The sequence below is a fragment of the Arthrobotrys flagrans genome, assembly GCF_004000055.1.
Source record: "Arthrobotrys flagrans strain CBS H-5679 chromosome Unknown unitig_0, whole genome shotgun sequence".
Lineage (NCBI taxonomy): Eukaryota > Fungi > Ascomycota > Orbiliomycetes > Orbiliales > Orbiliaceae > Arthrobotrys > Arthrobotrys flagrans.
Genome location: NW_027137550.1, coordinates 4,315,389 through 4,342,122, shown reverse-complemented (window position 1 = coordinate 4,342,122; position 26,734 = coordinate 4,315,389). Strand labels below are relative to the sequence as shown.

Here is a 26,734-nt window from a genome sequence, read left to right as displayed (position 1 = left end):
CGTTAGCCCGACAGGATGGAGGTGTTGGTTTGTGGAGGCTGATATTCGAGATCTTTCTTGGCTCAATTTAGCGCTCAACTTCAGATGTTCCTCGTCTTGCTTTAAACGGAAGGCGGGTGATTTGTTGACAACAATCGCGGCGGCGATGTAAGCACTAAGATCGTTTTTAATGATCGTATCAGCGAGGTTTTTACCAAGGCGCTCTTCCCAGCCGAAAAAAAAATTTATTGTGCATGCAAGCCTAGCTTACTGAAAGCTTAAAAGCCTCCTTATCAGTTACAATGCTCAGGTGCCACCATCGTACCATGATACTCAGTTTCGATATATTACAATCAAGAAACATAGCTATCAAGAGTGAATATAGCTAGGGAATTGCGCACAGCATTGTCTAGTCTTTGGTTTTTTCCTTCGAGAATAGAAAAAGGAGGTCCAGGATGAATGTTAATTATATATTCCTTACCTCGTAGACCAACTGCGCACTGTGAAATTGTATTCCTGCAACACGAAGTTTAGCGAGGGCTCTGTTGTATTTTGGACTATCAACGCAGCCGTTCTTGGTTACTTTATGCACGAAGTGACCAATTGCAATTACTAGTCGAGATAGCACTGAAAGGAACTCCAAAAGATCTCGCAAGTTAGCCGCCATCAAGACAGCGGTGTTATATTGTACGGAACTATATACACAAAAGTAAAAAAAAAATACAAAAAAAATAAATCACAAATATGAACGTCAGAATAAATGGCAATCTGAGCTCGGGTTTGTGTTCGCCAATAGTGCCAGAACCCGAGTTATCCTTTCATGTTACCGACATATCTTTTGACGTTCTGGAAATATAATTGTCTTGGAAATATCGTTGTGGAGGAGTCCCCCAGCTATAGTTGCCGTTGGTAGAATCGAAATGAAACTTTCTGAAATTCAAAAATCTTGGGTAAAATACTATGCTACCGGAGTGCGGGATAGTGTTGGCAGGGTTATGTGTTCATGTCTTGAGGCTTGAAGAGTTGGCTGATATCAAGAAACACAAATTGTCTATCGTTTTGCCGAAGTAATGCTGCTAGGTCCTGGACTTAGACTGAAGGCCGTTGGTGTTATCGTATTGGCATTCATATTGTTCTTAAGTCTAAGCCCTTGGAGTTGGGACGCCAGTTGGTGGTGGGCCACTGAAGGATGGACGGTCAGTTGGAGGAGAGCCAGATGGGCGGGGTGGGCGTTCAGTGCCGCTTGGTGGGGCTGGGGGAGCGCCAGTGCCACTTGGTGGTGGAGGAGGAACGAAGGTACCGCTGGGTGGTGGAGGAGGAGCATTGGTGTCACTTGGTGGTGGTGGAGGGGCGAGGGTACCGCTTGGGGGAGCGCCAGATGGACGTCCGCTGAATTGAGGAGCGGCGGCGACAGTCAAGGCCATGGCGAGGACAGCGAAGAGCTTAGTAAGTTGCATTTTGAATGTTTTGAAATTGAGAAGTTTCCTGGCTGGGAAAGAAGAATAAAGATAGTCAATTGCTCGAATTGAAAAGTAGAATTGAATGGAGTCTTTTGAGTTGAAGAAGTTGATACTGTTTGATGCTTTGAACTGATGATTGAGACTTTCGAAGGCGAGGAAAGGACGTATTTATAGATAAATTCGATTTAATTCACTTGAAATCATCTTAAGTTAAAATCATAAACGGAACCGTATTAACACAATCCTAATTCAAAACTTTCGAGCATCACGTCTTCCGCTTGACCGAATGCGATTTCTCCTAGGCTGATCTTTGTCTCTGAGATTTCCACGAATCACATTCGATTCGCAACTTGGAAGTCAATGCTTACAGGCAATTGTAGTAAAGGGGATGGAGTTTAATTCCCGGAGGGCGTTATCCTCTCTCTCGATGTCGCGATTCGAATTGGACATCACGATCGGATCAAGATTCAAAACTTCCGACAAGAAAGGACCCACGGCATTTACCGTAGCTATTATGATATCGAACACTCAATTGAGCTCCACAATTCTATCCATGCAGGATTGGGCATTAAAATGGGGTAAATATGACTGACGAAAACTTCATGGATTCATGAAAAGGACCGCATATCGACTCTCGATTGGGCAGGGTTTTGGAACCTCGAGGCTAAGAACATATATGCTGGGTTTTAAAACTCCGAAGCCAAGACAGCATACGCAAGGATTGGGGCCATAGTCTCGGTGCCTTGGCAGCTTCCTCCTAAAAAGCTTTGATTTTATCGATAATGTATGGCTGTGCGAAGGATAAAACGTCGTCAATGGAGACATCAGGATAGTCCACCGGAGCGTTTAAACCGGGCCACACCTGTTTCAGCTTAAGCTTTCTTGCCCTGCGTAAGCCTTAGCATCTCAACGGTCCCACTTAGGAAAATGTTCCTGACTCGTAATTAAAAGTGCCATGCCTATTCGGCGCATATACTGCAGTAGCTCCGGCTTGTCGGAAAATAGATGTTCTATCGAAGAAATAAGCTTTCTGGCGTTGAGGAGAATAGACGGGAACAAATTTCTGGAATTCAAAAACGCAGCTCTTATTTTTCCCTTCGACAGAAAAATCAGATAAAACAGACCCAGGGCAAGCTGCATATGCAAATGGAACCGAGCGTTTGAACCGGGTCCCTTGTAAGATTAAGGTTAAATACTCCGGGCATTGGCTTCGATTTTGAGGTTGTAGCCTCCCGTCCTCGCTCTCCAACAGCGAACCGCATCAATTCCGCTAAATTGGTTCTTACATGAGGTCCCTGGCAGGCATACGCAAGCTCGTCGTTGTTGTGGTTGTGGTAAAACTGTTGCCAAGAAATTTATATTAAGACTGGTTGGAAAGATGCAACCACCTTGTGACGTCTCGATCTCAGTCATTGGCGGTTAATATTTTTATTCCTCACGAAAGCTGGAAGGCATGTCTAGTCAGTCCATATAGGAATTTAAACCGAAAATTGCGCAGCTGTTGGATACGTAGATTACGAGTGCAAGGCAAACTTTTCAAGTTTCCATAATAGTCCTGCATCATTTGGTTTTGAAGAGTGGATAGCACTCGTATGCGGCGGGCTAGCTTCAATTCGTCGGGCTTAGCATTATGTGGGGATTGTTTTAAGATGCTACTCTGAATATGAATATTTTCAGATTAAAGTGCCAATTGATTCAAGAATCGTAAACCTAGCGGTGAGATACTGTCTCAAATCCCAGATCGATTGAAGCCATCGTAGGTCTGCATCGAATGTTTAGTCTATTATCAGATGGCAACCAAGCAGTAACCAGGAATAGCCAGCCGAAACTCGTTCCCGTATATATCTGGATCCATTTTACGCGGCCGTTGATTGATATTATAATCGTTGGTGGGTCTGATCCGCTCACCGCATTAGTGCTCGGCTTGTATGACTAGAATTGATAAAAGTTCACCTCGAGGGGAGAGAGTGTCCAAAAATATCATAAAGTTCACTCGGATCCTTAGTGTTTGCCTCCGCAACTGCTTGCATCGCTGTCTGATTCGGTTTCGAGCTCAGTGAGTTCACTGGAATCAGATTGTGAAGTATCCTTGGTCGCTTTGCCTCTCTTCGTCGCTGTTGTTGCCTTCCTCGGGGTTTTCTTTTTCGCCTTTTCGTCTTTCAACTTGTCCTTTGCTGCCTTCTTCTCGGCCTTTTCCTTCTTCTTTGCCTCCTTCTCCTCCTTCTCCGCTTCTTTCTTCTCAAGTTTATCCAAGACTGCCTTCCTCTCTGCAGCTCCTTTATCCGCATACTCCTTTTCCAGCACCAGGAATGTCGGATCATCGGCTTCAAGCCCGACCAAGCTTTCCAAAAGCTTGATCTCCTTCGCCCAAACGCTTACGTCGTCGTCTGCTAATGGTGTTTCTAAGACCATGGGTAGATCATGGAACTCCTTCGTGTTCATGACGTTCCTGAATGCCGATAGACCAAGGAAGCCTAGGCCGATGTTCTGATGCAAGTCTCGATGCGAATTGAAGGGAACCTTCGAGTCATTCAAGTGCAGGGCTGACAGGTATTCGAAACCGATCACCTCATCGAATTCTTTCATGACGGCACGGTATGTCTCCGGAGAACGAAGATCGTAGCCGGCTGACTGTTGGCAGAACCATGAGCACGCCACTTAGATTATTCGCAAAAAGGTTGAATTTTGCGTGATGCAGTTGAGGGGGTTCTCAGCTTACGAAACTGTGGCAAGTGTCGATACAAACGCCGACCCGAGATTTATCCTCCACCAGGGCAATGATATCGCGAAGATCCTCGAACTTGCAACCTATCACATTTCCTTGTCCCGCCATCGTTTCGAGAACCGTTTTGACAAAACTTGTTTCCTTGTGAGCTCTGTTCAAAGCAGTTGCAATCCGTTCGATCGCCTCATCCCGCGGTTCACCGAGCGACGAGCCTGGACTATTACAAGTCCGAATTAGAGGAAATTGTCTAAAGAATGTGTCTGCTCTAAGCCTTACTGAAAATTGAATAGACCAATGTCGAGCAATTCAGCTCGTTTCAGGTCGTCGACAAAACTTGTGTAGGCCTTCGTTGCCTTCTCTTTATCCTTCTGAGCTAGGTTCACGAGATACGAACCATGGGGTAGCATATGCCTTGACTTGTCTCCCGTCAGCTACTGAAAATAATTATTATCAAAATGGATCAGAATAACAGACTTTCTCGAATCATAATTCTGAGCTTTCGTAAATTTCTTGAAGGCTGTTATATTCGCTGGCTTGTACGGAGGACTCTCCCATTTCCTTTGCGATTTCAAAAATAATGCAAATGCATTTGCGCCTATCCTGGCGGCATTCGTGAGTGAGTTTTCCACACCAGCGGCGCTGCTAACATGAGCACCGATTTTGAAAGCACATTTTAAAGCACGGTCTGCCAACGGCATTTTCTCGGCCTCTTTCTCTTCCTTCGTTTTCCGCTGTCGCTTTGGTGCATCTTTCATGGCTTTTGCTGGAGTTTTTACAGTCTTCGTAGTTTTGACACTAACAGTATCAACTTTTAGTTTTGCCCCAGACTTTTTAATTGAGGAAGAGACTTCTTCTTCCTCCTCTTCAACTTGAAAGTCCAGATCCTCAAGTTTCCCTATAATCGTGTTTCTCCGGGCCTTCTTAATCTTCACGACTGTTTCGCCATCGCCCTCATCGCCCTCTGCGTCAGCTACTGCCCGTCTTTTGGCTGTCGAAGCTATCGCAGCGCCCCTAGATTTTCGCACACGAGAATCTTGCAAAAAAGATTGTGTTGCCGGTTGGGAAATATTCCCAAAGCCTGGGTCTCCATCCGAACCCCGGGAAAAGTCTGAATTGTCGTCGTCCGAGGGCGGGGATTGAGCCTGACGTCGGCTTCTTTTAGTCATTTGAAGGGTAAGAAAGAAGTAAGAAGAGGAAGCTTGTGAACGGGAAATTTGTCGGGTTAATCGCTGGGGAAGTTTTAACGTTTTGCCATACGCGTTCGCTGCCCGACACGAGAAGGAGCTTGAGCTTAGTTTTGCTTGGCCCAATTGGACGTTCCAATTCCAACGCCACTAATGTCTCGTCTCCAGCCACTAGCTACGACATAGTGGCGATACTGTTCCAAACCACCTGGAGGCTATAGGCCAACCAGCTCCTTCGAAGATTCGCGTGGAACATGGAGCCTTTAGCCTCGTCGAGGATAGACAGATCGATGACGTAGGACAGAATCCTATGCAGGCAGTCAGTTTGCCTGCACACACCACATCTGTCAGTAGATACAATCATCACCGACCAGTCAATTGCAATTGCGAGTCACAAAGAACCTACATCGCCAAGGGCCTTGGCCAGCAGGCCTCATTCGGGCAACTGGACTGGTTTTGTCAGACCTGGTTTTCGTAATCCTAGACAGAACCCAGAACCTACATCCAGCCGGGTGCAAGATACAATCGGGTTTGATGCCAAAAAATTTTTTAAAAAAAGCCGTATTGTGTCGGATTGAATCCGACAACCGACCTCATGATTAAAGAGCAAACCCCGTGTAACAATTATATATAAGAACGAATTGTCAATAACCATATCGCCATATGCAGCGGTAGGTTATACATATAGCCATAGCTTTACAACCAAATAAGAACCAAACGAAACCCTCCCTTTCTGTCCATTCGAGAAAGCTTTTCGGTGAAAAAACACCCGAAGCCGGGATTCGAATATCAATCGTAGGCCAACGTTTAACGTCGACGCTGATAAACCCATCGACGAATACCAAGCTCTTCCTGCCACCTGCCAAGGGCTTGTTAATGTACCCCCATCGCTTCAAAAATTTGTAACAACCGCGGAAACAATTTCTGTGATGAAATGCGAATTGCTATGTAGTTTCGGCCGCATATCTGGGAGCTACTAACTTAATGTGACAAGTTGCAGTTGCTACCCTTTTTTTTTTTTTCGCCTAGGAGGCCTGGGCAAGACGGTAATCAGTATCCTGAGTGCTTGGCGTTGACGGGAGCCTGGCTGCACGTGCATATAAGGACGTCGTTGGTTCGCACCATTTTCTTTTTAAAAAAAACAGAGAAGTAGCTTGTAGTTGAATGCTTTTGAACCAACAGTTGGCTGGCTTGTCGACGATACCGTACTTTTTTTCATAATACAACCGTTGATAGTATTAATTTCAATTCTAATCTTTCAATTCACGTTGCAAACCAGCGAAACCAACCAGCTGTTCCATTAACGTAAAGAAAACTAACAGCGGTTGCCGAAAGCCGACGACATGGAAAAGAAACCCAAAGCGAACCCGCCCGAGGGTCGTCCTCCAGGGCAATCTGACTTGCTTTCCCAGCCCGCGCATGCTTTGACTTATCACCAAGTGATCAAAGAAACTAATGCAAACATTCAAGACGGTCTGACTTCCCAGGAAGCTGCCGAACGTTTGCAGCAATATGGTCGTAATCAGTTAGACGACGGACCAGGCGTCCAGCCCGTCAAGATTCTCATCCGTCAAATCGCGAACGCGATGACTCTAGTCAGTAACAAACTTTTTCTTTATGATTGTATTATCCACATACATAATGCATATACGCCATTATATTGATGCCAAAGTTTCATCCTTTTCCTTATATAACTATATACAAGACTCGCTGATCTATCGGTTTTGAAAAATTACAGGTCCTCATTCTTGCCATGGCTGTCAGTCTTGGTATTGAATCATGGATCGAGGGAGGTGTGGTCGCCGCCGTTATCACCCTAAACATCGTCGTTGGGTTTATGCAAGAGTTCCAAGCAGAGAAGACCATGGACTCTCTCAGATCTCTTAGCTCCCCAACTGCCAGTACCGTTCGTGACGGAAAGATCCTTACCGTCCCTACTGCTGAAGTTGTTCCCGGGGATATGGTCGAATTGAAAACTGGTGATACTATTCCTGCTGATATCCGGTATGTCCATTCATTGTCACTATAAACCCATTAAAAACAATGGCTAACAGTAACATATACAGTCTAATCGAATCCGTAAACTTTGAAACCGACGAAGCTTTACTCACTGGTGAATCCCTCCCCGTCCGTAAAGACGCCGAAGCCACCTTCCCAGACGACACAGGCCCAGGAGACCGTCTCAACCTCGCCTACAGCTCCTCAACGGTCACAAAGGGTCGCGCCCGTGGTATCGTTTTCGCAACAGGAATGTCCACTGAAATCGGATCTATCGCCGCCGCCCTTCGTAAGCGAGAATCTCGCGTTCGGCCAGTCAAACGTAAACCCGATGGAACCGCAAAGCCACATAGATATGCTCAAGCCTGGACTCTAACTATTTCTGATGCCATCGGCCGGTTTTTGGGGGTTAACGTTGGAACTCCACTTCAAAAGAAACTTTCGAAGTTGGCTATCTTGTTATTTGGGGTCGCTATTGTTTGTGCGCTTATTGTGTTCGGGGCGAATAAGTTTAAGGCTGATAAGGAGGTTATCATCTATGCTGTTGCTACTGGATTGTCTATGATCCCGGCTTCTCTCATTGTGGTTTTGACTATCACTATGGCTGCTGGAACGAAAAGAATGGTCGAAAGACATGTCATTGTTCGTAATCTGAAATCCTTGGAGGCACTTGGAGCAGTCACCGGTACGATACTACGTTAACTCTATATTAAACCCGAGGGAATACACGCTAACACCTTGTTAAATACAGACATCTGCTCAGACAAAACCGGCACCCTAACTCAAGGCAAAATGGTCGCCAAAAAGGCCTGGATCCCCGCCAAAGGAATCTACTCCGTGGGCGTTTCGTCAGAACCCTTCAACCCAGAAGCCGGAAACATAACCTTCGACGCCGGAGAACCTCGTAACAAATCCTCCATCTCCAAAGAAAAACTCGATACCAAATCCCTCCTATCCAACGGTGAAAACACTTCATTAGAAAAATTCCTAAACGTAGCTTCCCTCGCAAACTTGGCTATAGTCCAAAAAAGCGGCACCGGTGAATGGAGCGCCCGAGGAGATCCAACCGAAATCGCAATCCAAGTCTTCGCCTCAAGATTCGACCATAACCGTCTAAGACTCACCGCAGGAGAAACACCAATCTGGAAACAACTTGCAGAATTCCCATTTGACTCAGACGTCAAAAAAATGTCCGTAATCTTCCATAGCGCCCCTCAAAACAAAAACTACGTCTTCACAAAAGGTGCCGTCGAAAGAATCATCGACTCCTGTTCTACAATCACCCTCCAGGAAGGCCGCGAACCAACCGAACTCTCCGAATTAATCAAAAACGACATCCTCTCAAACATGGAATCTCTCGCAGCACTGGGACTTCGAGTACTAGCCCTCGCTTCTAAAGAGTATACCCATGAAATCTCCAAAACCGACGCTGAAATCGACCGTTCAACCGTCGAATGTAACCTCCATTTCTGCGGTCTGATCGGTCTCTACGACCCCCCTCGTCCGGAATCAGCCCCATCAGTCCGTCAATGTCACAGAGCCGGTATCAACGTACACATGCTCACAGGAGATCATCCCGAAACCGCCAAGGCCATTGCAGCAGAAGTCGGAATCATACCCGCCAGAATGCAACAGTTCAGTAAAGACGTTGCGGATTCTATGGTTATGACGGCTAGTACTTTTGACAAACTCACCGATGATGAAATCGATCAACTCCCCGTACTCCCTCTTGTTATCGCCCGTTGTGCCCCAGATACCAAAGTTAGAATGATCGAAGCCTTACACCGAAGGAAGAAGTTCGTTGCAATGGTAACCCCCACTCCAAACCCCCTCCAAATCCAATACACTAACGTTAAAAAAGACCGGCGACGGCGTCAACGACTCCCCATCCCTCAAACGCGCAGACGTAGGCATAGCAATGGGTCAAACCGGCTCGGACGTAGCAAAGGACGCCTCGGACATCGTCCTAACAGACGATAACTTCGCCTCAATCCTCAACGCCGTCGAAGAAGGCCGCCGGATGTTCGACAACATCCAAAAATTCATTCTCCATCTCCTCGCCGAAAACATCGCACAAGCATGTACCCTCCTAATCGGCCTAGCGTTTAAAGATAGCACAGGAATCTCAGTATTTCCCCTAGCACCCGTTGAAATCATGTGGGTTATCATGATCACCAGTGGAATGCCAGATATGGGCCTTGGATTCGAAGTCGCCACACCAGATATTCTAAAACGTCCTCCTCAAAGTCTAAAAGACGGTGTGTTCACATGGGAAGTAATACTAGACATGTTAGTATACGGCCTCTGGGTCGCAACCCTCTGCCTCTCCTCCTTCGTTCTCGTCCTATTCGGCTTCGGAGACGGCGACCTAGGTGAAAACTGCAACAACGAATACTCCGATAAATGCGACACTGTATTCCGCGCCAGAGCCACCTGCTTCGCATGTCTAACTTGGTTTGCGTTATTCCTTGCTTGGGAAATGGTTGATATGCGTCGAAGCTTCTTTAGAATGCAACCGGGTTCTACAAGGTATTTCACACAATGGGCTATCGACGTCTGGAGGAATAAATTCCTATTCTGGGCGATTATTGCTGGATTTGTTACCATCTTCCCAACGCTTTATATCCCCGTTATCAACCACAAAGTCTTCAAACACGAGGGAATCACCTGGGAATGGGGTATAGTCATGGTTGCAGCTGTTCTATTCTTCCTGGGTATCGAAGCCTGGAAATGGGCGAAGAGGGTATACTTCCGACGTACTACGAGGAAGAAGGGAGTTACCAGAGGAGATACTCTTGAGGATCTTGAGAATAGGGTCTTTGGATCGTATCTTAGTAGCCGAGTGGTCACTGAAGAATGCAAAGTGTATGATGAGAAGGTATCTACCACTGAAGTTGAATGACGACGAAGGGCCGGGAAGGCCCGAGTGGGAACGGGGATGGGTTGGTGGAGGAAGGGGGAAGAGCGCGAGATGGAGAGGGAGGAGAAAGAGGAGACATCGTTTGAGTATGAAGCATTCAACATGCATAGAATGATCGGTATTTCATTGACTTTATCTACACCAGGTAAGCATTTAACTGGATCGAACTAACAGGGCCTAATGTAAGGGCTACAAAAAAAAAACAAGGAGCGTCTTATACTTTATTCACTCATTTAATTCAAGGCCGGGTATACTATCTACCAAAGGGTACGCCAGTCTCGATTTTAATTCTATTACAGTTTGTACTCTCAAAATTTATATCTATAACAGCGTGGAGGATAAATAGTATCAACCAATTGCACATTCATAGAGTCCTACACTCGTTTAATTTATAAAACTACCTTCGGCATTGGTAAAACCACATCATATAGTTCCTAGAAAGCTCTCAACATCGTACGTATACGGCCTATATAGTATACTACTTCTTCCCCTTCTTCCCACCCCCGCTCTTCCCACCACTCTTCCCCCCCTTCCCCTTCTCCTCCACCACCCCCGGCATCATAACTTTAACCTTCCCCACCGGCACCCCCTGTACCAACTCCGCCTCCTTCCACGCCCTCACCAACTCCTTCTCCCTCCTCGCCTTCTCCGCGACCTCACTGATATGCCCTTCACTCCCCCCATCTTTCGGCGGTGGTGGCCTCTTCTTCTTATCCACAACCTCCTTCCCCCACCTCTCCACAACCTCTCTTATCGCCTTCCCTTTCTTCTGCGTCCCCGGTTGTAACTTAACCTTCCATTCAAACTTCTGTAGCGCAGACCAAGGTGCACAGATGGGAATCGCATCAACAACTCTATTCATATCAGCTAGCTTGACCTCTCCTACAATCCTCTTCAAATCTACCATTTTCAGAGCGGTGCCTTCATCCAATTCTTCTTCAAAGTCCAGATACTTTTCTTTCGCGTCAGCTCTAACCGCTTCATCTGCTAATACCTGACTTCTCATCTTCTCGACTTGTAGTTTTAGACGGAGTTGTTTTTCCTCCATTTCTCTGATTTTATCTGCTTTTTTGTTTTCGAGAGCTTCGGCGGCTTCGGCGGCTTCGGCTTCTTTCTTTGCGTTACCAAGTAATTTGAGTGCTAACTCTCTATCTTCATCGTCTTGATCTCCATATTTCTCCGCAATCTTTTTAGCTTTGCCTTTCTTCCCACGAACTTGCTGCTGTGCAGTCTTCGACGATAAATTCCTTGGCGCAGCCGGGGGCTTCGGCATTTGTTTCCTCCCAACGGGTGGCCTACTTCCGTTCGGTGTTGCTAATGCCGATGCGGGAAGACTTAATCCCTTTGCTTTAGCTTTCTTGATATCCCTTTTCTCTTTGGCGCTTAGATGACGACTCCCGGTTATTGTTGAGGTTACGGAGGGGGTTGGAGAGGATGCGGCTGTTCGATCGATGAAGGATGGGTGTGTTTCATGGCCGTTAGGGAGGGGGTCGAGGGTATCGGATTCTTCTTGTTCTTCTTGTGAACGGTTGGTTTCTTCGAGGGATAGGTCTTCGAGTTTGGTGTCTGGGAATTCTTCGTCGTCACTGTCTTCATCTGCTGGAGGGTTCTGCTGTTCGTTCTTAATACTCGAACCCGCTTCTTGTTCCTCCTCTGACTCCAACTTCGTATCCGGAAACTCTTCGTCCTCCTCCTCGTCCTCCTCCTCTTTCTGCTCAACCTTCTCTTCTTCAGAATTAAAAATCTCAGGTAATCCCCTTTCTCCTCCCACATCCTCCTCTTCACCACCCTCACCATCAGCAAGTAACCACCCAACCGCAAACCCCATCACCAACATCGCAGGCGGCAACCACTTTTTCTCCCCCTTAACCACAAACTCACCGGTCCCTAGTACTGTCCCACCAGCTCCAATCTTTCCAACCTGTTCATACCCAACCCACCACGCCGAAATCACCATCTTCTTCTCCCAAGCATCGCTCGACGCTACCGCCAACGTTCCAGCTTGACTCAAGGTCCCCGGTGGAATCGGAGAATCCACATCTTCAACTTTATTTTTCACCACAACATAACAGCTCCCCGGTACTTCAGCATGAACCCATACATCCCCCTTTTTAAAATACTTTTTATAAAGCATATCAGCTTGAGTAGGATCTTTAGCGCCGAGTACTAAATACCCCTCAGAACTTCTAAACCAATAAAACTTCTCCCACCATCCTTGTCGTCTAAAAGTTCGTAGTTCCATTTTTTCGGCTTTGTAGGCTTGTTTTAGGTCCTTTTGGATTTTTTTCTCGGTAGATTTTAGGGCTTTGGCGGAGGATTGGAGGGTTTTGGTTTCTTTTACTGCAGCGGAGCGTTTTTGTTCGTAGTAGGTTCGAGCATTGGCGTAGCCGGTTAGTGCTAGGTCGATTTCGATATCCAAATAACTCCTCTCCTCCTTTTCTTCGCCGTTTCCATCTTCACTCCCACTTTCGTCATCCTCGTCATCACTATCATCTTCCTCTTCCTCGTATAACCTCACCACCACCGTATTTTCCATAAACTTGACATCCTTAATCATCTCCGCCACTCCATTCCCCGCTGACTTCTCCCGTTCAATAAGATTCCTAATCTCCGTCCAATCCATACCCTGCGCAACAAGCCCATTAACAGCATCAATAACCTCCTCAACCCTTTCCACATTAGCTTCAATAGCTTGAGCTTTTCTAACATGAACCTCCTGGGCTTCTTTCAAACTTTCAATCTTGATTTTATGTTCATTTCTTGCGTTAGCAAGACGTTTCGCTGCTAATGATTTTTTCTCGGCGGTCTTTTGTTCAAGTTTTTGGGATTCGATGGAGGAGAAGAAGGAGTCGACGGTTTTGTTGTAGGTTGGGATTGGGATGGTGTGGATGTTGGGTTTGTCTTTGAATTGGAGGGGGAGGAAAGGGTGGAAGTCGTCGTAGATGTAGCCTGAGGCGTCGGTTTGTGGGGTTATATCTTCGTCGAGTTCGAGTATTGCTTCTAATTCGTCTTCTGCTTCTTTGATGCCTGCATCTCCGAACGCTACTTTTTTCTTTTTGTTCTTCTTGGATTTCGAAGTGGATTCGGTATCGGTTTTCTCGGACTTTGGCGATGGTTTTTTAGCAATGATCCACCCGGTGACTTGTTTGCTTTCAACAATTTCTTTGACCATTGTTTCGGCTAGTTTAAACCCTTCAACGACTTTATCGACGATGGAATCATCATTTACCACTTCTGCGGCCTTTTGGTCCGGATCCACACCCACGGTTAAAAGACAATGTTCAATCAACGTAGCACTAAACTCTGTCATAACCGCGCCAAGAACACGATTTAACCCATCATCCTTTCTTGTCTTTTTCAACTTCTTCTTCTGCCAGTCTTTTAAATCCTCTATTCCCCTCTTCTCTTCATTCTCCCGTTTCTCGAGGTGGGAATTTAACGCCTGTTTGATTTGTGCGTTTGAAGTGTTGGCGTGGAGGCTACCGAATGGTTTTGAAGATGGCAAGGAGGTGGTGTAGGTTTCTCCCCTTGCGACTTTGGGTTGGTTGGGACCTTCGGGGACAATCCGTAGGAGGGTGATGATCTTTAAAGAGGCATCGGTTAGGATTATATTTCCTCCAGCGAAGAATTCGAAGAATAGACGGTATCCTCCGACGTGAGGTATTCCCTTAACCTCCCCACCCCCACTAGTAACAGCGGAACCATCAACAATCCCAAACTGCAACTCCACAATCCTATCACTCCCAACCTGCCTAACCCCCGTAACCCTCCTCGTCTTCAAACATTTCCGTAGTTTCTCCACAAACCCACTGGGACTTGCCGCCACATTTCTGGAAAAATGTGTAAGGTGACATCGAAAGCCCGAGTCAACGATTAGGATGTGTTTGGTTTGGGTGGCTGAGGAGGTGAATTTGAATTGAAAGGTGCGGGAGGAGAGGTCGTGGATGTTAGAGAGACGGTGGGAGAGGAGGGTGGTGAGTTCGTGGGTTATTACCTGTGGTTTTTATATGTTAGCTGAGAGGTCTTGGCGTGGAATAGGCGATGGTGGGGTGGTGAAGGAAAAGGGAATACCTGAACGTCGAGCGAAGAGAAACGCTGCTTCATGGTGGCTGTTTACGGTGAAATTTGGCGATTTCGAGAGATTGCTTTGGGCGCCGAATCTTGGAGATGTGGCGATGTGTCTCGAAGGTGTGGTTAAATTCCCTTGGAGGGGACTTTAAAGGATTTGAGGTAGGTGTAGTAGTAGTTGTAGTTGTAGTCGTAGTTGGATGAGAGTAAATTAGTAGATAAGTGTTTCCTGAGAACTTAATCACAGAAAACCCCCAGCTCTACCTTATAAATGATAAAAATTGAAATAGCGGTATGCCGACAAGAAGATATAAATAAGTAGTCAGACCAAGACCTCAACCGATGATGTGATATTTTTCTGTGTGTGGACTGTTTTAGCTTCTAAATAAATCAGTCAAACAATTCGATAAAAGGTAGCTAGCGAGTCTAACTAGCCTGGAGCTCGGTCGGTCAGCGGTAGTGGCGGGGGTGGAGATTATAAATATTAACAGGCAAGGCCGGCAAGCAAGACACGGACAAGGCAAGGTACCTTCAGTCAGTAGTCAACAGGCATTCCTTACAGACTTACATATGCACGTATGAGTAATAATGATTCACCCTCTTTTGAGTGACACGACCGGTTGCCCTGTTTGTCTGTCTAAGAAAATAGGGCTTGGTTGACCCTTCGGTCAGAACTTCTAACCGCTGAACTATACATTCCAAGAGAAGGATTAAGAAAATTGCGTATTTACTATTGCGGCGAAGCTGGTTTGCATGTGGCACTGCATCCTCACGTACCATGTATAGATATTTCGAGATACTTATCTACGACTTCAAGATATAGTATAATATCCAAGTGTATATAGATTTGAAGTTATAATAGCTAACCATAACAATGGTATCCGATCTATATAAAATACACATTAAACACAACGGGAACAAAAGGCTTTCCAACGCCAAAAGAACGCCAGGCCAACCCCCCCTCTGATACCCCCCCCATCCAAAATCATGTATACTAAATGTCACAATATAATCTTACATCTCCCCTCTTAATCTTATATATACCGAATCTGTCTCCATCTATCAAAAATAATGATAGTTGTTTAAGCCCTCCCACTCTCCAAACTCGCCCTATTCAACGCCAAACTTCTTCTTTCGAACAAAAGACTCCTCCTCCCCTCCGCATCATCCGCTTCGGTCGCCAAAACTCCTCTAACAGCTTCCCCCCTCATCTTCTTAATTTTAATATAATTATACCCCCCGATACTCAATATCGTCACAAACAATCCCGTAATATTCACGGGTGTCAAAACGTCGTGGAAGATTGTGGTGGATGCTGTGATCGTTACTACTTCTTTAAAGATTCCGCAGATGGATAGTGTAACGACGGATGTTCGTCTTAGTAGACTATTATAACCCCCATTAGTACTCATAATTAATATATAAGAAAGAGAGAAAGGAAGGTACTTACGCAAACTCACTAGCCGTCATACAAAACGCCACTACTCCAGGCGCAATCAACATCCCCACCCCCGAAAGAACCCCCCACTCCCCAATCAACTCCATCCATCTCCCCCAAAACCTTCCAAGCCCCTCCACAGGCACCGCAATTACCAACAAACTCACAAACATCACAGGTGCCAAGAAGAAAATACTACTGAAAGGATTACTCGTCGCCGGATTCCTTAGTAGCAATAACTGTGTCAAACTCCACCTCAACCCGGATAATACACTCGCCAGCATGACGAGTATAAACCCTATCAGCACGAATGCCGCTTCATCTGCCACCATCATGATGACTCCGATCGTCATGACCGAAATAACCGAAATCAACTTGACAGTCGGTTTTTCCAGTCGGAAAATAAACGCAAATATCAGAACGAACGCCAGCGACGACGATTTACACATCGTGTAAAACGCCAACGAGATGTACTTCAACGACATATTTCCAAGCCCAATATCCAACCCCGTAGCCATCCCGCATGGTGCAATCCTCGTAGCATAAAAAACCTTCGTCATAATCGGTTTCTTCGGTCCAGGTTCTTGTGTTTCATTCACCAGAACTCGTGTATCCTCCACATCTTCATCCGAATCACTTTCGTCCACAGCAGTAAGAGGCCGTGATTCCTCTCCTCTTCCTCCATCCCGTGTCGGTGATGCATTCGACGACGACGAAGATGATCGTATTCGCTCTATCTTCTTCTTCTCCTTCGGATCCACATACCCCGGCCTAAACTGTACAAAGTACCACATCACCAGCGACGACAGCGAAAACTGTACGAGCATGTGGAACGATGTTACAAACAACGGAAACCGGAAGTTTAAATGCTTTTCCGAGAACATCCATTTGTTGTAGACCGAGATGCACAGCGAGAATAAATACCATAGCCCAATCAATAAACAGTTTATAGCAATATTCTTCATAACATTTTGATCTGCTGCACGCTTTTCAGCATCTGTAACCGCTATACCATTGATGATTGTTCCATGCGCGAGTTCGTCATCCGTAACATGGTGGTGGTGATGGTTATTATTCGTCGGCGACGAAGAAGCGTGTACATCACGCATTCTGTTCCCGTCGGAGCTTAGACCTCCTAATCCCCTTCTTCGCTGTTTTTTCTTCCGACGTCGGTCACGAGCGGATTCCGTAAGCCCGGCTTCTTCGTCCGAGTCTCCAGATGATAATGTGGAAAGTTCAAGGGAATCCTTGGGTTTGGGAAGTTCCTCCTTGGTTCCGGGTTGATCGGAAGTGGACTGTTGTTGTTGGGTGATGGATTGGGAGATACTACGGGCACGAGTTGTAGGGCTTACTTTATCGGTCGGAGTGCCGGTTGGGGATGAATTGTTGTTGGTCCCGACGGGGGAGAAGGAAGTAGAAATACTTTGACCACGAGATCGTCGTCTGGTGTTTATATCTGGCTGTGGTCGGGTGGGCATCTCGGAGCTGGAAGATGAAGCAGGGGCAGATGGGTCAGGAGAAATTCTTAAAGCGTTAGAAGCAGCATCCGAGGAGTCCTTGGAAGCAGAAGCAGCGGCGGCAGAAATATCTCCCTGAATGCCATCCGATAATGAGGAATGTTGATGTTGATGTGGTTGGTTTGATAATGATATCGAATCACCACGAGTAGGAGGAGGAGGAACGAGAGGAACGGAATTCTCGCCTTCCTGAAGCTCCGGCATCTTAGTGTCTTAAATATCAAGAACCAGAAAAGATCTGTTCTTCTTTTTTTTTCTTTTGATTCGATTTGGTGATTAGAAAAATCCGCCCGTGACCCCAGACTAGCACTCGGTAGTTTGCGCTGGTGGGTTCATCCGAGGGCCATGAGAGGTGAACTGCTGACTGACAGAAGACAACAAGCACACACACTTTCTTGCAGTCAAGGAATGAACGCACGATCCGATTCAGGAGATCGAACTGTTGTTGAGTCGCTCACCCCTGCCCGTGCGCCTTAGTGCCAGCTTGGCAAGGCCAGGACCGCCAGTGAGTGTGGGTCTACAACCAGGGATGGCGCTGGTTAATATGCGGGGTCAACAGCCGAACGAACAGTACTGCAAGCTGTCTTAACCTTCAGCTGGAAAAGTGAATTCTGTGCATGTGCAGATGTTAAATGTTAAATGTTAGTAAACAGGATGCCACAGACGCTAGTTAAATTGATTATCGACCTACCAGAAGGGAACTAGTTCGAGGCAGCAATTGGAGGAAGGTTGAAGAATGAGAGGGCCTCGTGATGCCGGAATGCAGTCCGAGCCGATTAACCACATCCGTGTCCACAAGAATTGTCAGTTCACCGGCTTGTGCTTTCTGAAAGTACTCTTTGATTGATAATGAAGAAAGGGAAAAAGGGCCTCAAGTAAGGTCGACGTTGCATTCTTGACTCTCTGGTTTACCGATTTTGAGTATGTATAGCCCCCGGAGTTGGTTTTGTATATTTTAGTTCCCGGAAGCCCGTTGGATATCGATATCCGTAGAGGTATATTGTACATACATCACGTGATGCATCGATGCTCTGGACGTAACCGAAGCGATACGTCGATATCGATATATATGGCGATACGTATCTATCAGCTGGTAATCTAAAATCCAGGTCAGATTTCACCTTCACGATAAAAATTGATTGTTTGTATAAAATCAAAATCATATGAGGAGGTTTAAATGGATATCAATTAACATATTCAGGAAGCATTATTTCCTGGCCATACCCCTCTGTTCACATATCTCTGGACACTAGACGCCGGCCCCGTCATAGCTGTGTATGCAGATTTTACGAGTGTAAATCACCTGGGTTACGCGTTAACAGGTTGGCCAATTGGCCAGACTGTCTTTCAATATACTGGTGCAAAGTTGGATTTCGCAAGAATAATGCAGGCAAGCGGGTTGGCATGAACCACATGCCTACACGTCTGTGAGCCGCACGTCTACAACAGGTGAGGAGTCTAGAGGCGAGACAACATCTACACGTCTGCGAACTGTACGTTTACAGGTCTGTAAGCCGACCTATAAACGTGTATTTCATCGGCTTGCAAATATGGTTTACAAATCGTCGCGTTCTCATGGTTAGATTTGTGCAATTCTACGCTACGGAGATATGTTAGCAGGGGGTACGAAAATATCATTTCTCTGGTTTTGTAGGATGAAAAAGGGCTCGAGACCGCATATCGATATCGATATGAAGATAGAAATAATTCGCGGTACCGGTTCTATTTAAGTGCTTAAGTACCAGGTTATATAAAAGAGTCCATCGGATGGTACTCTGTACACTATAGGATTATTTCCTAATCATAGCCCGTCAGAATATTATATTGCGCAGCTGCTTGAGTATAAGATCATTTGGTTTACAAGACAGCTGCGCAGTCTATTTGAGTACAGCTAATTAAGTACTTGATTAGGTACCAGTACTGCGCCCGATCTTGAGGCCAACCTAACTACGGGATGAAGATATTTTCTATGCACGCACTCTCCAAAAAGAGTCTCGCGTTTGGAGTTATTGGTTGAATATATATATCTAGCTTAAACATGAGTTCACGTTGTCTGATTATCGCCATAACCCTCACCAAAGAGTTCACGGTAGTCTCGTACACAGATGCGCGCCGCGCCAGTCGGTCATCACGAAATTATAGATTTAAAAAGCAAAAAATGCATTCATTAATGCACATAACGTAATCCCTAGACCTTCTTTTCTGTATTCATTATTGTACAAAGAAAGTCCTAGCTTTGGTTTCCTTGCGCTCATTCAAGAGAGCATCCTGTAAACCAAGTTGAAATAAAATTCTAAACCGGAAATTTTTGACCATCCCCATAATAAGTTTCCTCTCAACAACCTCAATTATTAGACGGTCCCACGATCTATCCGTTCCGCAATAGGGCAAGAAGTTAGCAATGTAAGTTGTTTTCCATTGGAATGCGCACGAGAAAAAAAAAGTGCATCTACCACCGATGAACAGTTGGGAGCATTGACGTAAGTATTGTTTTATGCGACGCGACGACTAAACATGTGGGGTATTCTGGTGTAAACGCCTGGTAGACAGCCGCTTGGAAGCCAGTCCCTGTCAGTCTTGTTTGGATAGGTGGAGTAATGACACAATATTCGGTGAACCAGTCCCCAACTGTCTGAGTCCAAGCGGCATTCCAGACTCGAGCTTGGAGCATGACAACGCATCGCGTAACATCCCCGTTGGCAGTTGCGACAGGCACAAGCCCCAGAAGCCCTCCATATGCATCGTTGAGTTGCAAGTGCTGGGCGTCTTGGGGAAACAAAGTAAACAAATCGCTTCCAGAGTCTGCACGAGCTTGCACAAAAAGATGAAGGCCAGAAGGGCTGTAATCGGGGTGCAAGCGGAACTCTAGATGCACCTTACCAAAAATATGTAAGAATCATGCAGAGGCAATGCAACAGAATCAAAAATGGTATGAGGAAACCTACAGAATTACCCACACCAATACCACCGCCTGGAAAGATGGCAGATGTCGCAGAGAACTGGGCGGCGGCAAACTTTTGTGTGGAAGTCAGCGAGAGGTCAATAGGGAGCTCGCAACACATGGTGTTGTTGTGTTGCAGGATTGACATACCAGCATTCCTGGCATAATTGGCCCTTTCGAGGGGTCAAACTCGGCCCATTCTATTGGTTGACCATCTTGATAAAACTGAGCTGGGGCTCCAGTTGCCTCTACATCTCTGATGATTGCCAGGATATTTGACTTTTGCTTCTGGTTTTCTGGGAAGTTGAGCGCGGTCCGAAAGAGACCAATGCGTTGCTCTAGGGTTGTGGTGTTGGCTGGGAGGGGGGCGAATCCTGGTTCCCCGGGTCTAGGCATTGGCGGCGGATACCCGCCAGGTGGTGGCATAAGGCACATGGAGAGATCATCCAAATAAGGATCGAAAACCGGAAGCGTAGATTCGTCTCGGGAGCTCGCAACACATGGTGTTGCGTTGCGGAATACCAGCATTCCTGGCAACATTGGCCCCTTTGAGAGGTCAAGCTCGGCCCATTCTATTGGTTGACCATCTTGATAAAACTGAGCTGCGGTTCCAGTTGTCTCCAAATCTTTGATGAGTGCCACGTAATTTGAATTTTGCTTCTTGTTTTCTGGTAAGTTCGCGTAGAACTGAAGGACACCAATGCGTTGCTCTAGGGTTGTGTGTGTGGGGTTGGCTGGGAGGGGGGCGAATCCTGGTTCCCCGGGCCTAGGCATTGGCGGCGGATACCCGCCAGGCGGTGGCATAAGGCACATGGAGAGATCATCCAAATAAGGATCGAAAACCGGAAGCGTAGATTCGTCTCGGGAACTCGCAACACATGGTGTTGTTGTGTTGTGGTATTGATGTCCAATCGTTCCTGCCAACATTGGCCCCTTCGGGGAGTCAAACTCGGCCAATTGTATTGGTTGACCATTTTGATAAAATTGAGCTGGGATTCCAGTTGTTTCCAAATCTTTGATGAGTGCTAGGAAATTTGAATTTTGCTTCTTGAGGACACCAATGCGTTGCTCTAGGGTTGGGATGTAGTCTGGGAGGGGGGCGAATCCTGGTTCCCTGGGTCCAGGCATTGGCGGTATAAGGCGCATGGAGAGATCATGATCGAAAAGCGGAAGCGAAGATTCGTCTCGGGAGCTCGCAACACATCGTGTTGTTGCGGTGCGGGCTACCAGCATTCCTGCCAACATTGGCCCCTTCGAGCGGTCAAACTCGGCCAATTGTATTGGTTGACCATCTTGATAAAACTGAGCTGCGGTTCCAGTTGTTTCCAAATCTTTAATGAGTGCCAGGTAATTTGAATTTTGCTCCTTGTTTTCTGGTAGGTTCTGTGCGAACCGAAGGACACCAATGCGTTGCTCTAGGGTTGGGGTGTAGTCTGGGAGAGGGGCGAATCCTGGTTCCCCGGGTCTAGGCATTGGCGGTGGTATAAGGCGCATGGAGAGATCATGATCGAAAAGCGGAAGCGAAGATTCGTCTCGGGAGCTCGCAACACATCGTGTTGCGTTGCAGCTTACCAGCATTCCTGGCATAATTGGCCCCTTCGAGGGGCCAACCTCGGCCAATTGTATTGGTTGACCGTTCTGATAAAATTGAGCTGGGATTCCAGTTGTCTCCAAATCTTTGATGAGTGCCACGTAATTTGAATATTGCTTCTTGAGGAAATCAATACGTTGCTCTAGGGTGAATCCTGGTTCTCCGGGCCTAAGCCACATGGAGGAATCCAAAGGAGAATCGAGAACCTGGAGCTCTAAAGTCGTAGATTCGGTAGGCGTTTTCGGACACCCCTCTGATGTTGAACTGCCGTCCATTGTTTTGTGAAGATTGAAAATACCAGCTGCAGCTAGACTGGCCAGATTGACGAGGATGGTGATGAAGGACGTGATGGTTTGACAAAGCACCAGAACTCATATACCATAAACAGAGAAGCAGTAGCAAGAAAGAAGTTGTGGTGAAACCGACCTTGATGAACCAACAACGTGATGGTTGATGATGGGTGATGAGAAATGTGGTGTCACCCGGTGATGAAGGACGTGATGGTGACAAAGCACCAGAACACGTATACCATAAACGGAGAAGTAGTAGCAAGAAAGAAGTTGCGGTGAAACCAACCTTGATGAACCAACAGCGTGATGGTTGATGATGAGAAATGTGGCGTCACCCGATGATGATTGGACAGGGTGGGGAAGGAAGGAGAGAAAAGGAATCGAGACGAGATTCCGGCCAGGGCTCCTTTTGTACCTGCATTAGCCTCAACACATCCGGTTATTTATAGGGAATTATCAGCCGTGCAAACGATCACCACGGCACATCAAGTGATTGATATGACAACGATCAACACCAAACACAGCACAATCATCACAACACACGAGGGTTTCTTATTAGGGATTCTCTAGGGTTACGTGCTTTTATGGAGAATTGGCTATTAAGAGGTGTTAGGTAAGTAAGCAAGTGCCTGATTGCTTTTATCAGAAATGGCGGAATTGTGACCGGATTGCATGCCTGTACTGATGCATAGCATATGAGATAAGCTGGCCCAGCTGCACTGAGAAATCTTTACCAGTGTAATTGCTAACCTTATTAGAGAATTCTGCAGATTATGTACATACGTAACTGTGAACCTTACTCCTAACAAAGGTACGTACTTTACTAATATAACTATGTATTACCAGTATGGCAGTAGTTTCCTAATAATAGAAAGATTGTCTCCGATAATGATGCACCAACCCTACAAATCTGCATGTGGCATCTTGAGAGAAGATGGTATGGTATCCCAATTTTCCTGGGCATCGTTGAAGACTTATTGAAAGGGAAATACTAATGTTGGCTACTAAGTAAGTGTTTCCGCCCTCATTCAAAATACGCTAACGACCACCAGACTAACTACACTATTTTCATTTATGAGTTAAACGGCCCACACGTGTTAGCCGGCTAGGAGATTATCTAAGTACTTAAGTATTTTCCAAAACTAAACTTACATCATGTGCCTCTTCAGCCAGCGGCATATCTCGGCTTCCATGATCGATGATCACTAGAGAATGTCTTGCGCCGCACCCTGATCCCAGCTACCATTGATTTGCGTTCACCAAAAATAAGTCACGTGAATGGTAAGGTGCAGTTTGAGATAGGGGATTTTGGTATGCTGGACAGCAGACAGATTGAGGTCGCGGTTCAAAAAGTCCCTTAAGCCCTTTTGGCTAAAGTAGTCGGGCATATGGGCTCCATCTGCGCCTGGTCTCGAGGTTATATGAAGTACACGTCTACAGCCTGTTAACTACACGATGTGCAACTTGCAAGCTTATAGGCGTGTGGTTGACAAGTGACTAGCTTCTTCTGGATACTTTTTGGTTTTGCGCTGCTTATGTAACTCTTTGATCAGATTTGCCCCGTTCTTTTTTTTTTCTTTTTTTAGCCTCTTAGACTAGAAAGGATGCCTATATACGCGGTGATTGCGCAGCTTATTCCCCTTATCATAAATTGTATCTTGTTAGTCACTAAGCACACAAATTAGGCTTCTCGCATTGCCGTTTCGGTTAAATTAGTGGGAAGGTTCCCTACTCTCGCACCTGAAGTCGGGAAGTTGTGGCTTTGCAGCTTTGGAGCCTGTATCCCAGCTGTGAATTTATTTGTTTAGGATTATCTCTCAATAGCTACATTTCTTCGTACCGTAAGCGCGGCGCTTGCAAACTACCTATAGGTATAAAGAGATACCCCCAGTGTCGTAGCCGAACTATGTTGGTGTAGGAGATACCCCCAGTGTCGTAGCCGAACTATGTTGGTGTAGGAGATACCCTTTGTTGGGGTTACCACTGGGGTTGCAATACAAAACTGTTCTTGGATTCAATGGCCAGTAATTTTCAAACTTTTTTAATTCCATCTACGAAGCCTTTGAGACATAGCTAAGTACTTAAATAAAGCAACTGTTCTCGTTTTCTCCCGGTTCTTTTCTCTCTATTTTTGACCATTAAATGAGAATTTTCAGGGATTTAAAATTAATAGCCATAGAGAAATCGCATAGCTTACACAATTTCGGCAGGGACAGTCGAGGTGGACTCCAAGGATGACACGTCCATTACCAGAAGGTGTAATGTGGCGAGCGCAGAGAATTTGATACGGATGCTGAGTGATCGAACAGACGCCGAGTGCTGCTGGAAAGTCTTGGGTTTCGGACCAAAAGTTGATCGGCAGGTCCGCTGTGCTCTGGATGGATTGGCGAGCATCAAAGCGGCTGTGACCAATCGTTTCATTCCCAGGCCAATACCTCCCACGGAAACGGTCGCACTTTCCGGACTCGAGAGAATAGTAACCTCCATGGGGGGGATGAGACATGTCGGGCACAACTGTATCAAAGTTGCCTGCCGTGTCGGAGGAGATGTCCCATTCTCATTGACGTACTTCTCGGGCAATAGGAACCTGAGGCTGAGGCTTAACTTTGGGTATGCTGTTTGTATTTTATTTGTGGCGATGGCTCTTGGGGATGCCGTTATATGTAAATACTTTATCACTGGGTGAATCGAGAAATTGCTAGAGTCGCCTGATTCTCCGATAGCTTCGACAAAAGCTCTCCTAGCTAATGATGGAGTGAGTCGAATGATATTGCGAAACTCTCCTGAACCCTGGCCCAAATTATGGAGATCTTTATATCCTGGATTTGCCAAAATTGTCCTCCAAATTCGAATATGAAGCCCGAGTACTTCAAACTTGTCTTGTCTAAAATTCTGAAGGTGGATTGCTCGAAATTGACGAGAAACTAGGATCAGAGACTGTGGACACTGTATCAGAGTATCTGGAGACGAAGCAGGCTCGAGATTAGCTTGGCTGAGCCTGTTATCCATGATTTTTAGTACGTACACGATCGTGCTCTAAGAATAAATCGTATGCATGCAAATTCCAATCGGTAAAACCCGTATTGGCCGAGCTTAGTCAACAACAAAGGTCTTAGATGAGCTGTTCGACAAGAAAGTCGATGTGGAATGGGAACGGGTTAAACCGGGGGAAGGTATAAATGCACTGTGCATTTTCAGGCCCGAGACATTTCGAGGTTAGAAAACTGGACGCCAGACGATGACCAAATATTCAGGCTCTGGCTACCAAGGCGTACCGGGTGGAAGAGAATATTGAAACTCAACTTTCTGTCCGACCAAGTCGCCCAATTTCTCGAGGACGGGGTTTAAAGACTTACAATTCTGAGGAAGAATACGGATCTCGACATGATAAACATGGTTGATGAGCTAAGGGAAGAAAGGGCTAATTTTGCATCTACTGCGTCCCAGAGGGGACCAACCTATCGATTTGAATATAGGTGAGCAAACCATCAATCAATAATACTGAACAACCACCGACTAAACCTACAATGTCAGCGATAGATTCAAAGCCGAAGCGAGCAAAAGAGAGTACGAAATTTAGAGGAAGGCCTTTGAAACACTGATGCAATTCCTTCGGGAACCAGAACCTCACCTACGTATAAAGCTAGACTGGATCGTCAAAGGACAAAATCGTCCAACCGAATCTTTCGACCCGAGAAATAGGGGAGACGATTCAAGCCTTTGAATTAGACAAATACTAGTAGCAGGGGACAGTTCGCGTTCTATGCGATGAAATTCCGAGTGGAGGTACTCTTATCGGCGGCCCCAGTGGTACCGGAAAGAGTAAGGCAATCGAGGCAATCGTGTTTGGGGCATGTGAGCATCGTACAAAATTGCCGATTTTGTACTGTTGTCCGTATAACATCCCACTACAACAAGTTGTACGTCAACTGGACTCCCTTATGCCAGGTGGGAGAATCATTTACCCCATCTCCAGGCATGCGGAAGCAAAGTACTCCACTCACGATGTCACTTCTTCCTACAGATTCTTCAGAATATCAAGCTGTGTGGAGAAGCGCAATGCGATGCCCCATTGCTGGGATATACACAGGTTGTCTCCAGCGTAGCACCACCCGGGTCTGGGTACGAGACAAACAATTAGGGAGTGGGGCAAATTGTGAACTTCGTGTAGTCTAATTCGACAATACCGAGCTTGGGCATTCAGGTGGAGTAAATCATGAGGAGCTTTCGAACGGCCGAGAAGTGCACCAGAAGCTTCGAACCCGCACTTTATTGTACTTGCAGCGCTAGCCGATAGGGAATTGACGAGGACTTATAATTGTATTTGCAATAAAAGGGAAGGAGAGTCGGGGTTAGACCGACAACTTAGAAGATCATTGGTTGCAATTAAACCGACAGCCAATTTGATGGTGCATGGTGGTGCTGAAAAAAGGTGGCATCACCTCGTGGTACATATGTTGCAGCGCACCTGGGCATGGAAGTCGAGATTTCAGCCAGGGCACGCAACACACTGGATTCTGCTGCGTGTCTATATCGATACGGGACACCGACCTTTTTTGTGGTAGGAATTTAATTTAATTTTGTAAAAAAATTTCCCGGCCCGAAACTATCTCTAATACTGTT

General features: G+C 46.2%; 6 protein-coding genes across 6 annotated transcripts; 1 reads left to right on the top strand and 5 right to left on the bottom strand.

Annotated features, from left to right (window-relative positions):
• Positions 1 to 1,121: 1,121 nt before the first annotated feature.
• On the bottom strand, positions 1,122 to 1,436 carry DFL_004315 (uncharacterized protein; the record flags this gene model as incomplete). Its single annotated transcript, XM_067633389.1, has 1 exon — positions 1,122 to 1,436. One exon carries the CDS (start codon positions 1,434 to 1,436, stop codon positions 1,122 to 1,124), a length of 315 nt encoding a protein of 104 aa, XP_067491563.1.
• A 2,004-nt stretch (positions 1,437 to 3,440) lies between these two features.
• On the bottom strand, positions 3,441 to 5,330 carry DFL_004314 (uncharacterized protein; the record flags this gene model as incomplete). Its single annotated transcript, XM_067633388.1, has 4 exons — positions 3,441 to 4,070; positions 4,159 to 4,381; positions 4,441 to 4,575; positions 4,639 to 5,330. The coding sequence occupies 4 exons, from the start codon at positions 5,328 to 5,330 to the stop codon at positions 3,441 to 3,443; spliced, it is 1,680 nt and encodes a 559-aa protein (XP_067491562.1).
• A 1,361-nt stretch (positions 5,331 to 6,691) lies between these two features.
• On the top strand, positions 6,692 to 10,415 carry DFL_004313 (uncharacterized protein; the record flags this gene model as incomplete). The annotated part of the gene is made up of 7 exons (XM_067633387.1): positions 6,692 to 6,943; positions 7,087 to 7,352; positions 7,415 to 8,031; positions 8,098 to 9,155; positions 9,208 to 10,211; positions 10,257 to 10,352; positions 10,412 to 10,415. 7 exons carry the CDS (start codon positions 6,692 to 6,694, stop codon positions 10,413 to 10,415), a joined length of 3,297 nt encoding a protein of 1,098 aa, XP_067491561.1.
• Positions 10,416 to 10,744: 329 nt separating this feature from the next.
• Positions 10,745 to 14,370, bottom strand: DFL_004312 (uncharacterized protein; the record flags this gene model as incomplete). The annotated part of the gene is made up of 2 exons (XM_067633386.1): positions 10,745 to 14,260; positions 14,338 to 14,370. 2 exons carry the CDS (start codon positions 14,368 to 14,370, stop codon positions 10,745 to 10,747), a joined length of 3,549 nt encoding a protein of 1,182 aa, XP_067491560.1.
• A 1,046-nt stretch (positions 14,371 to 15,416) lies between these two features.
• On the bottom strand, positions 15,417 to 17,493 carry DFL_004311 (uncharacterized protein; the record flags this gene model as incomplete). The annotated part of the gene is made up of 2 exons (XM_067633385.1): positions 15,417 to 15,720; positions 15,785 to 17,493. 2 exons carry the CDS (start codon positions 17,491 to 17,493, stop codon positions 15,417 to 15,419), a joined length of 2,013 nt encoding a protein of 670 aa, XP_067491559.1.
• Positions 17,494 to 19,738: 2,245 nt separating this feature from the next.
• Positions 19,739 to 22,096, bottom strand: DFL_004310 (uncharacterized protein; the record flags this gene model as incomplete). Its single annotated transcript, XM_067633384.1, has 3 exons — positions 19,739 to 20,164; positions 20,235 to 20,303; positions 20,381 to 22,096. The coding sequence occupies 3 exons, from the start codon at positions 22,094 to 22,096 to the stop codon at positions 19,739 to 19,741; spliced, it is 2,211 nt and encodes a 736-aa protein (XP_067491558.1).
• Between the last annotated feature and the right edge of the window lie 4,638 nt (positions 22,097 to 26,734).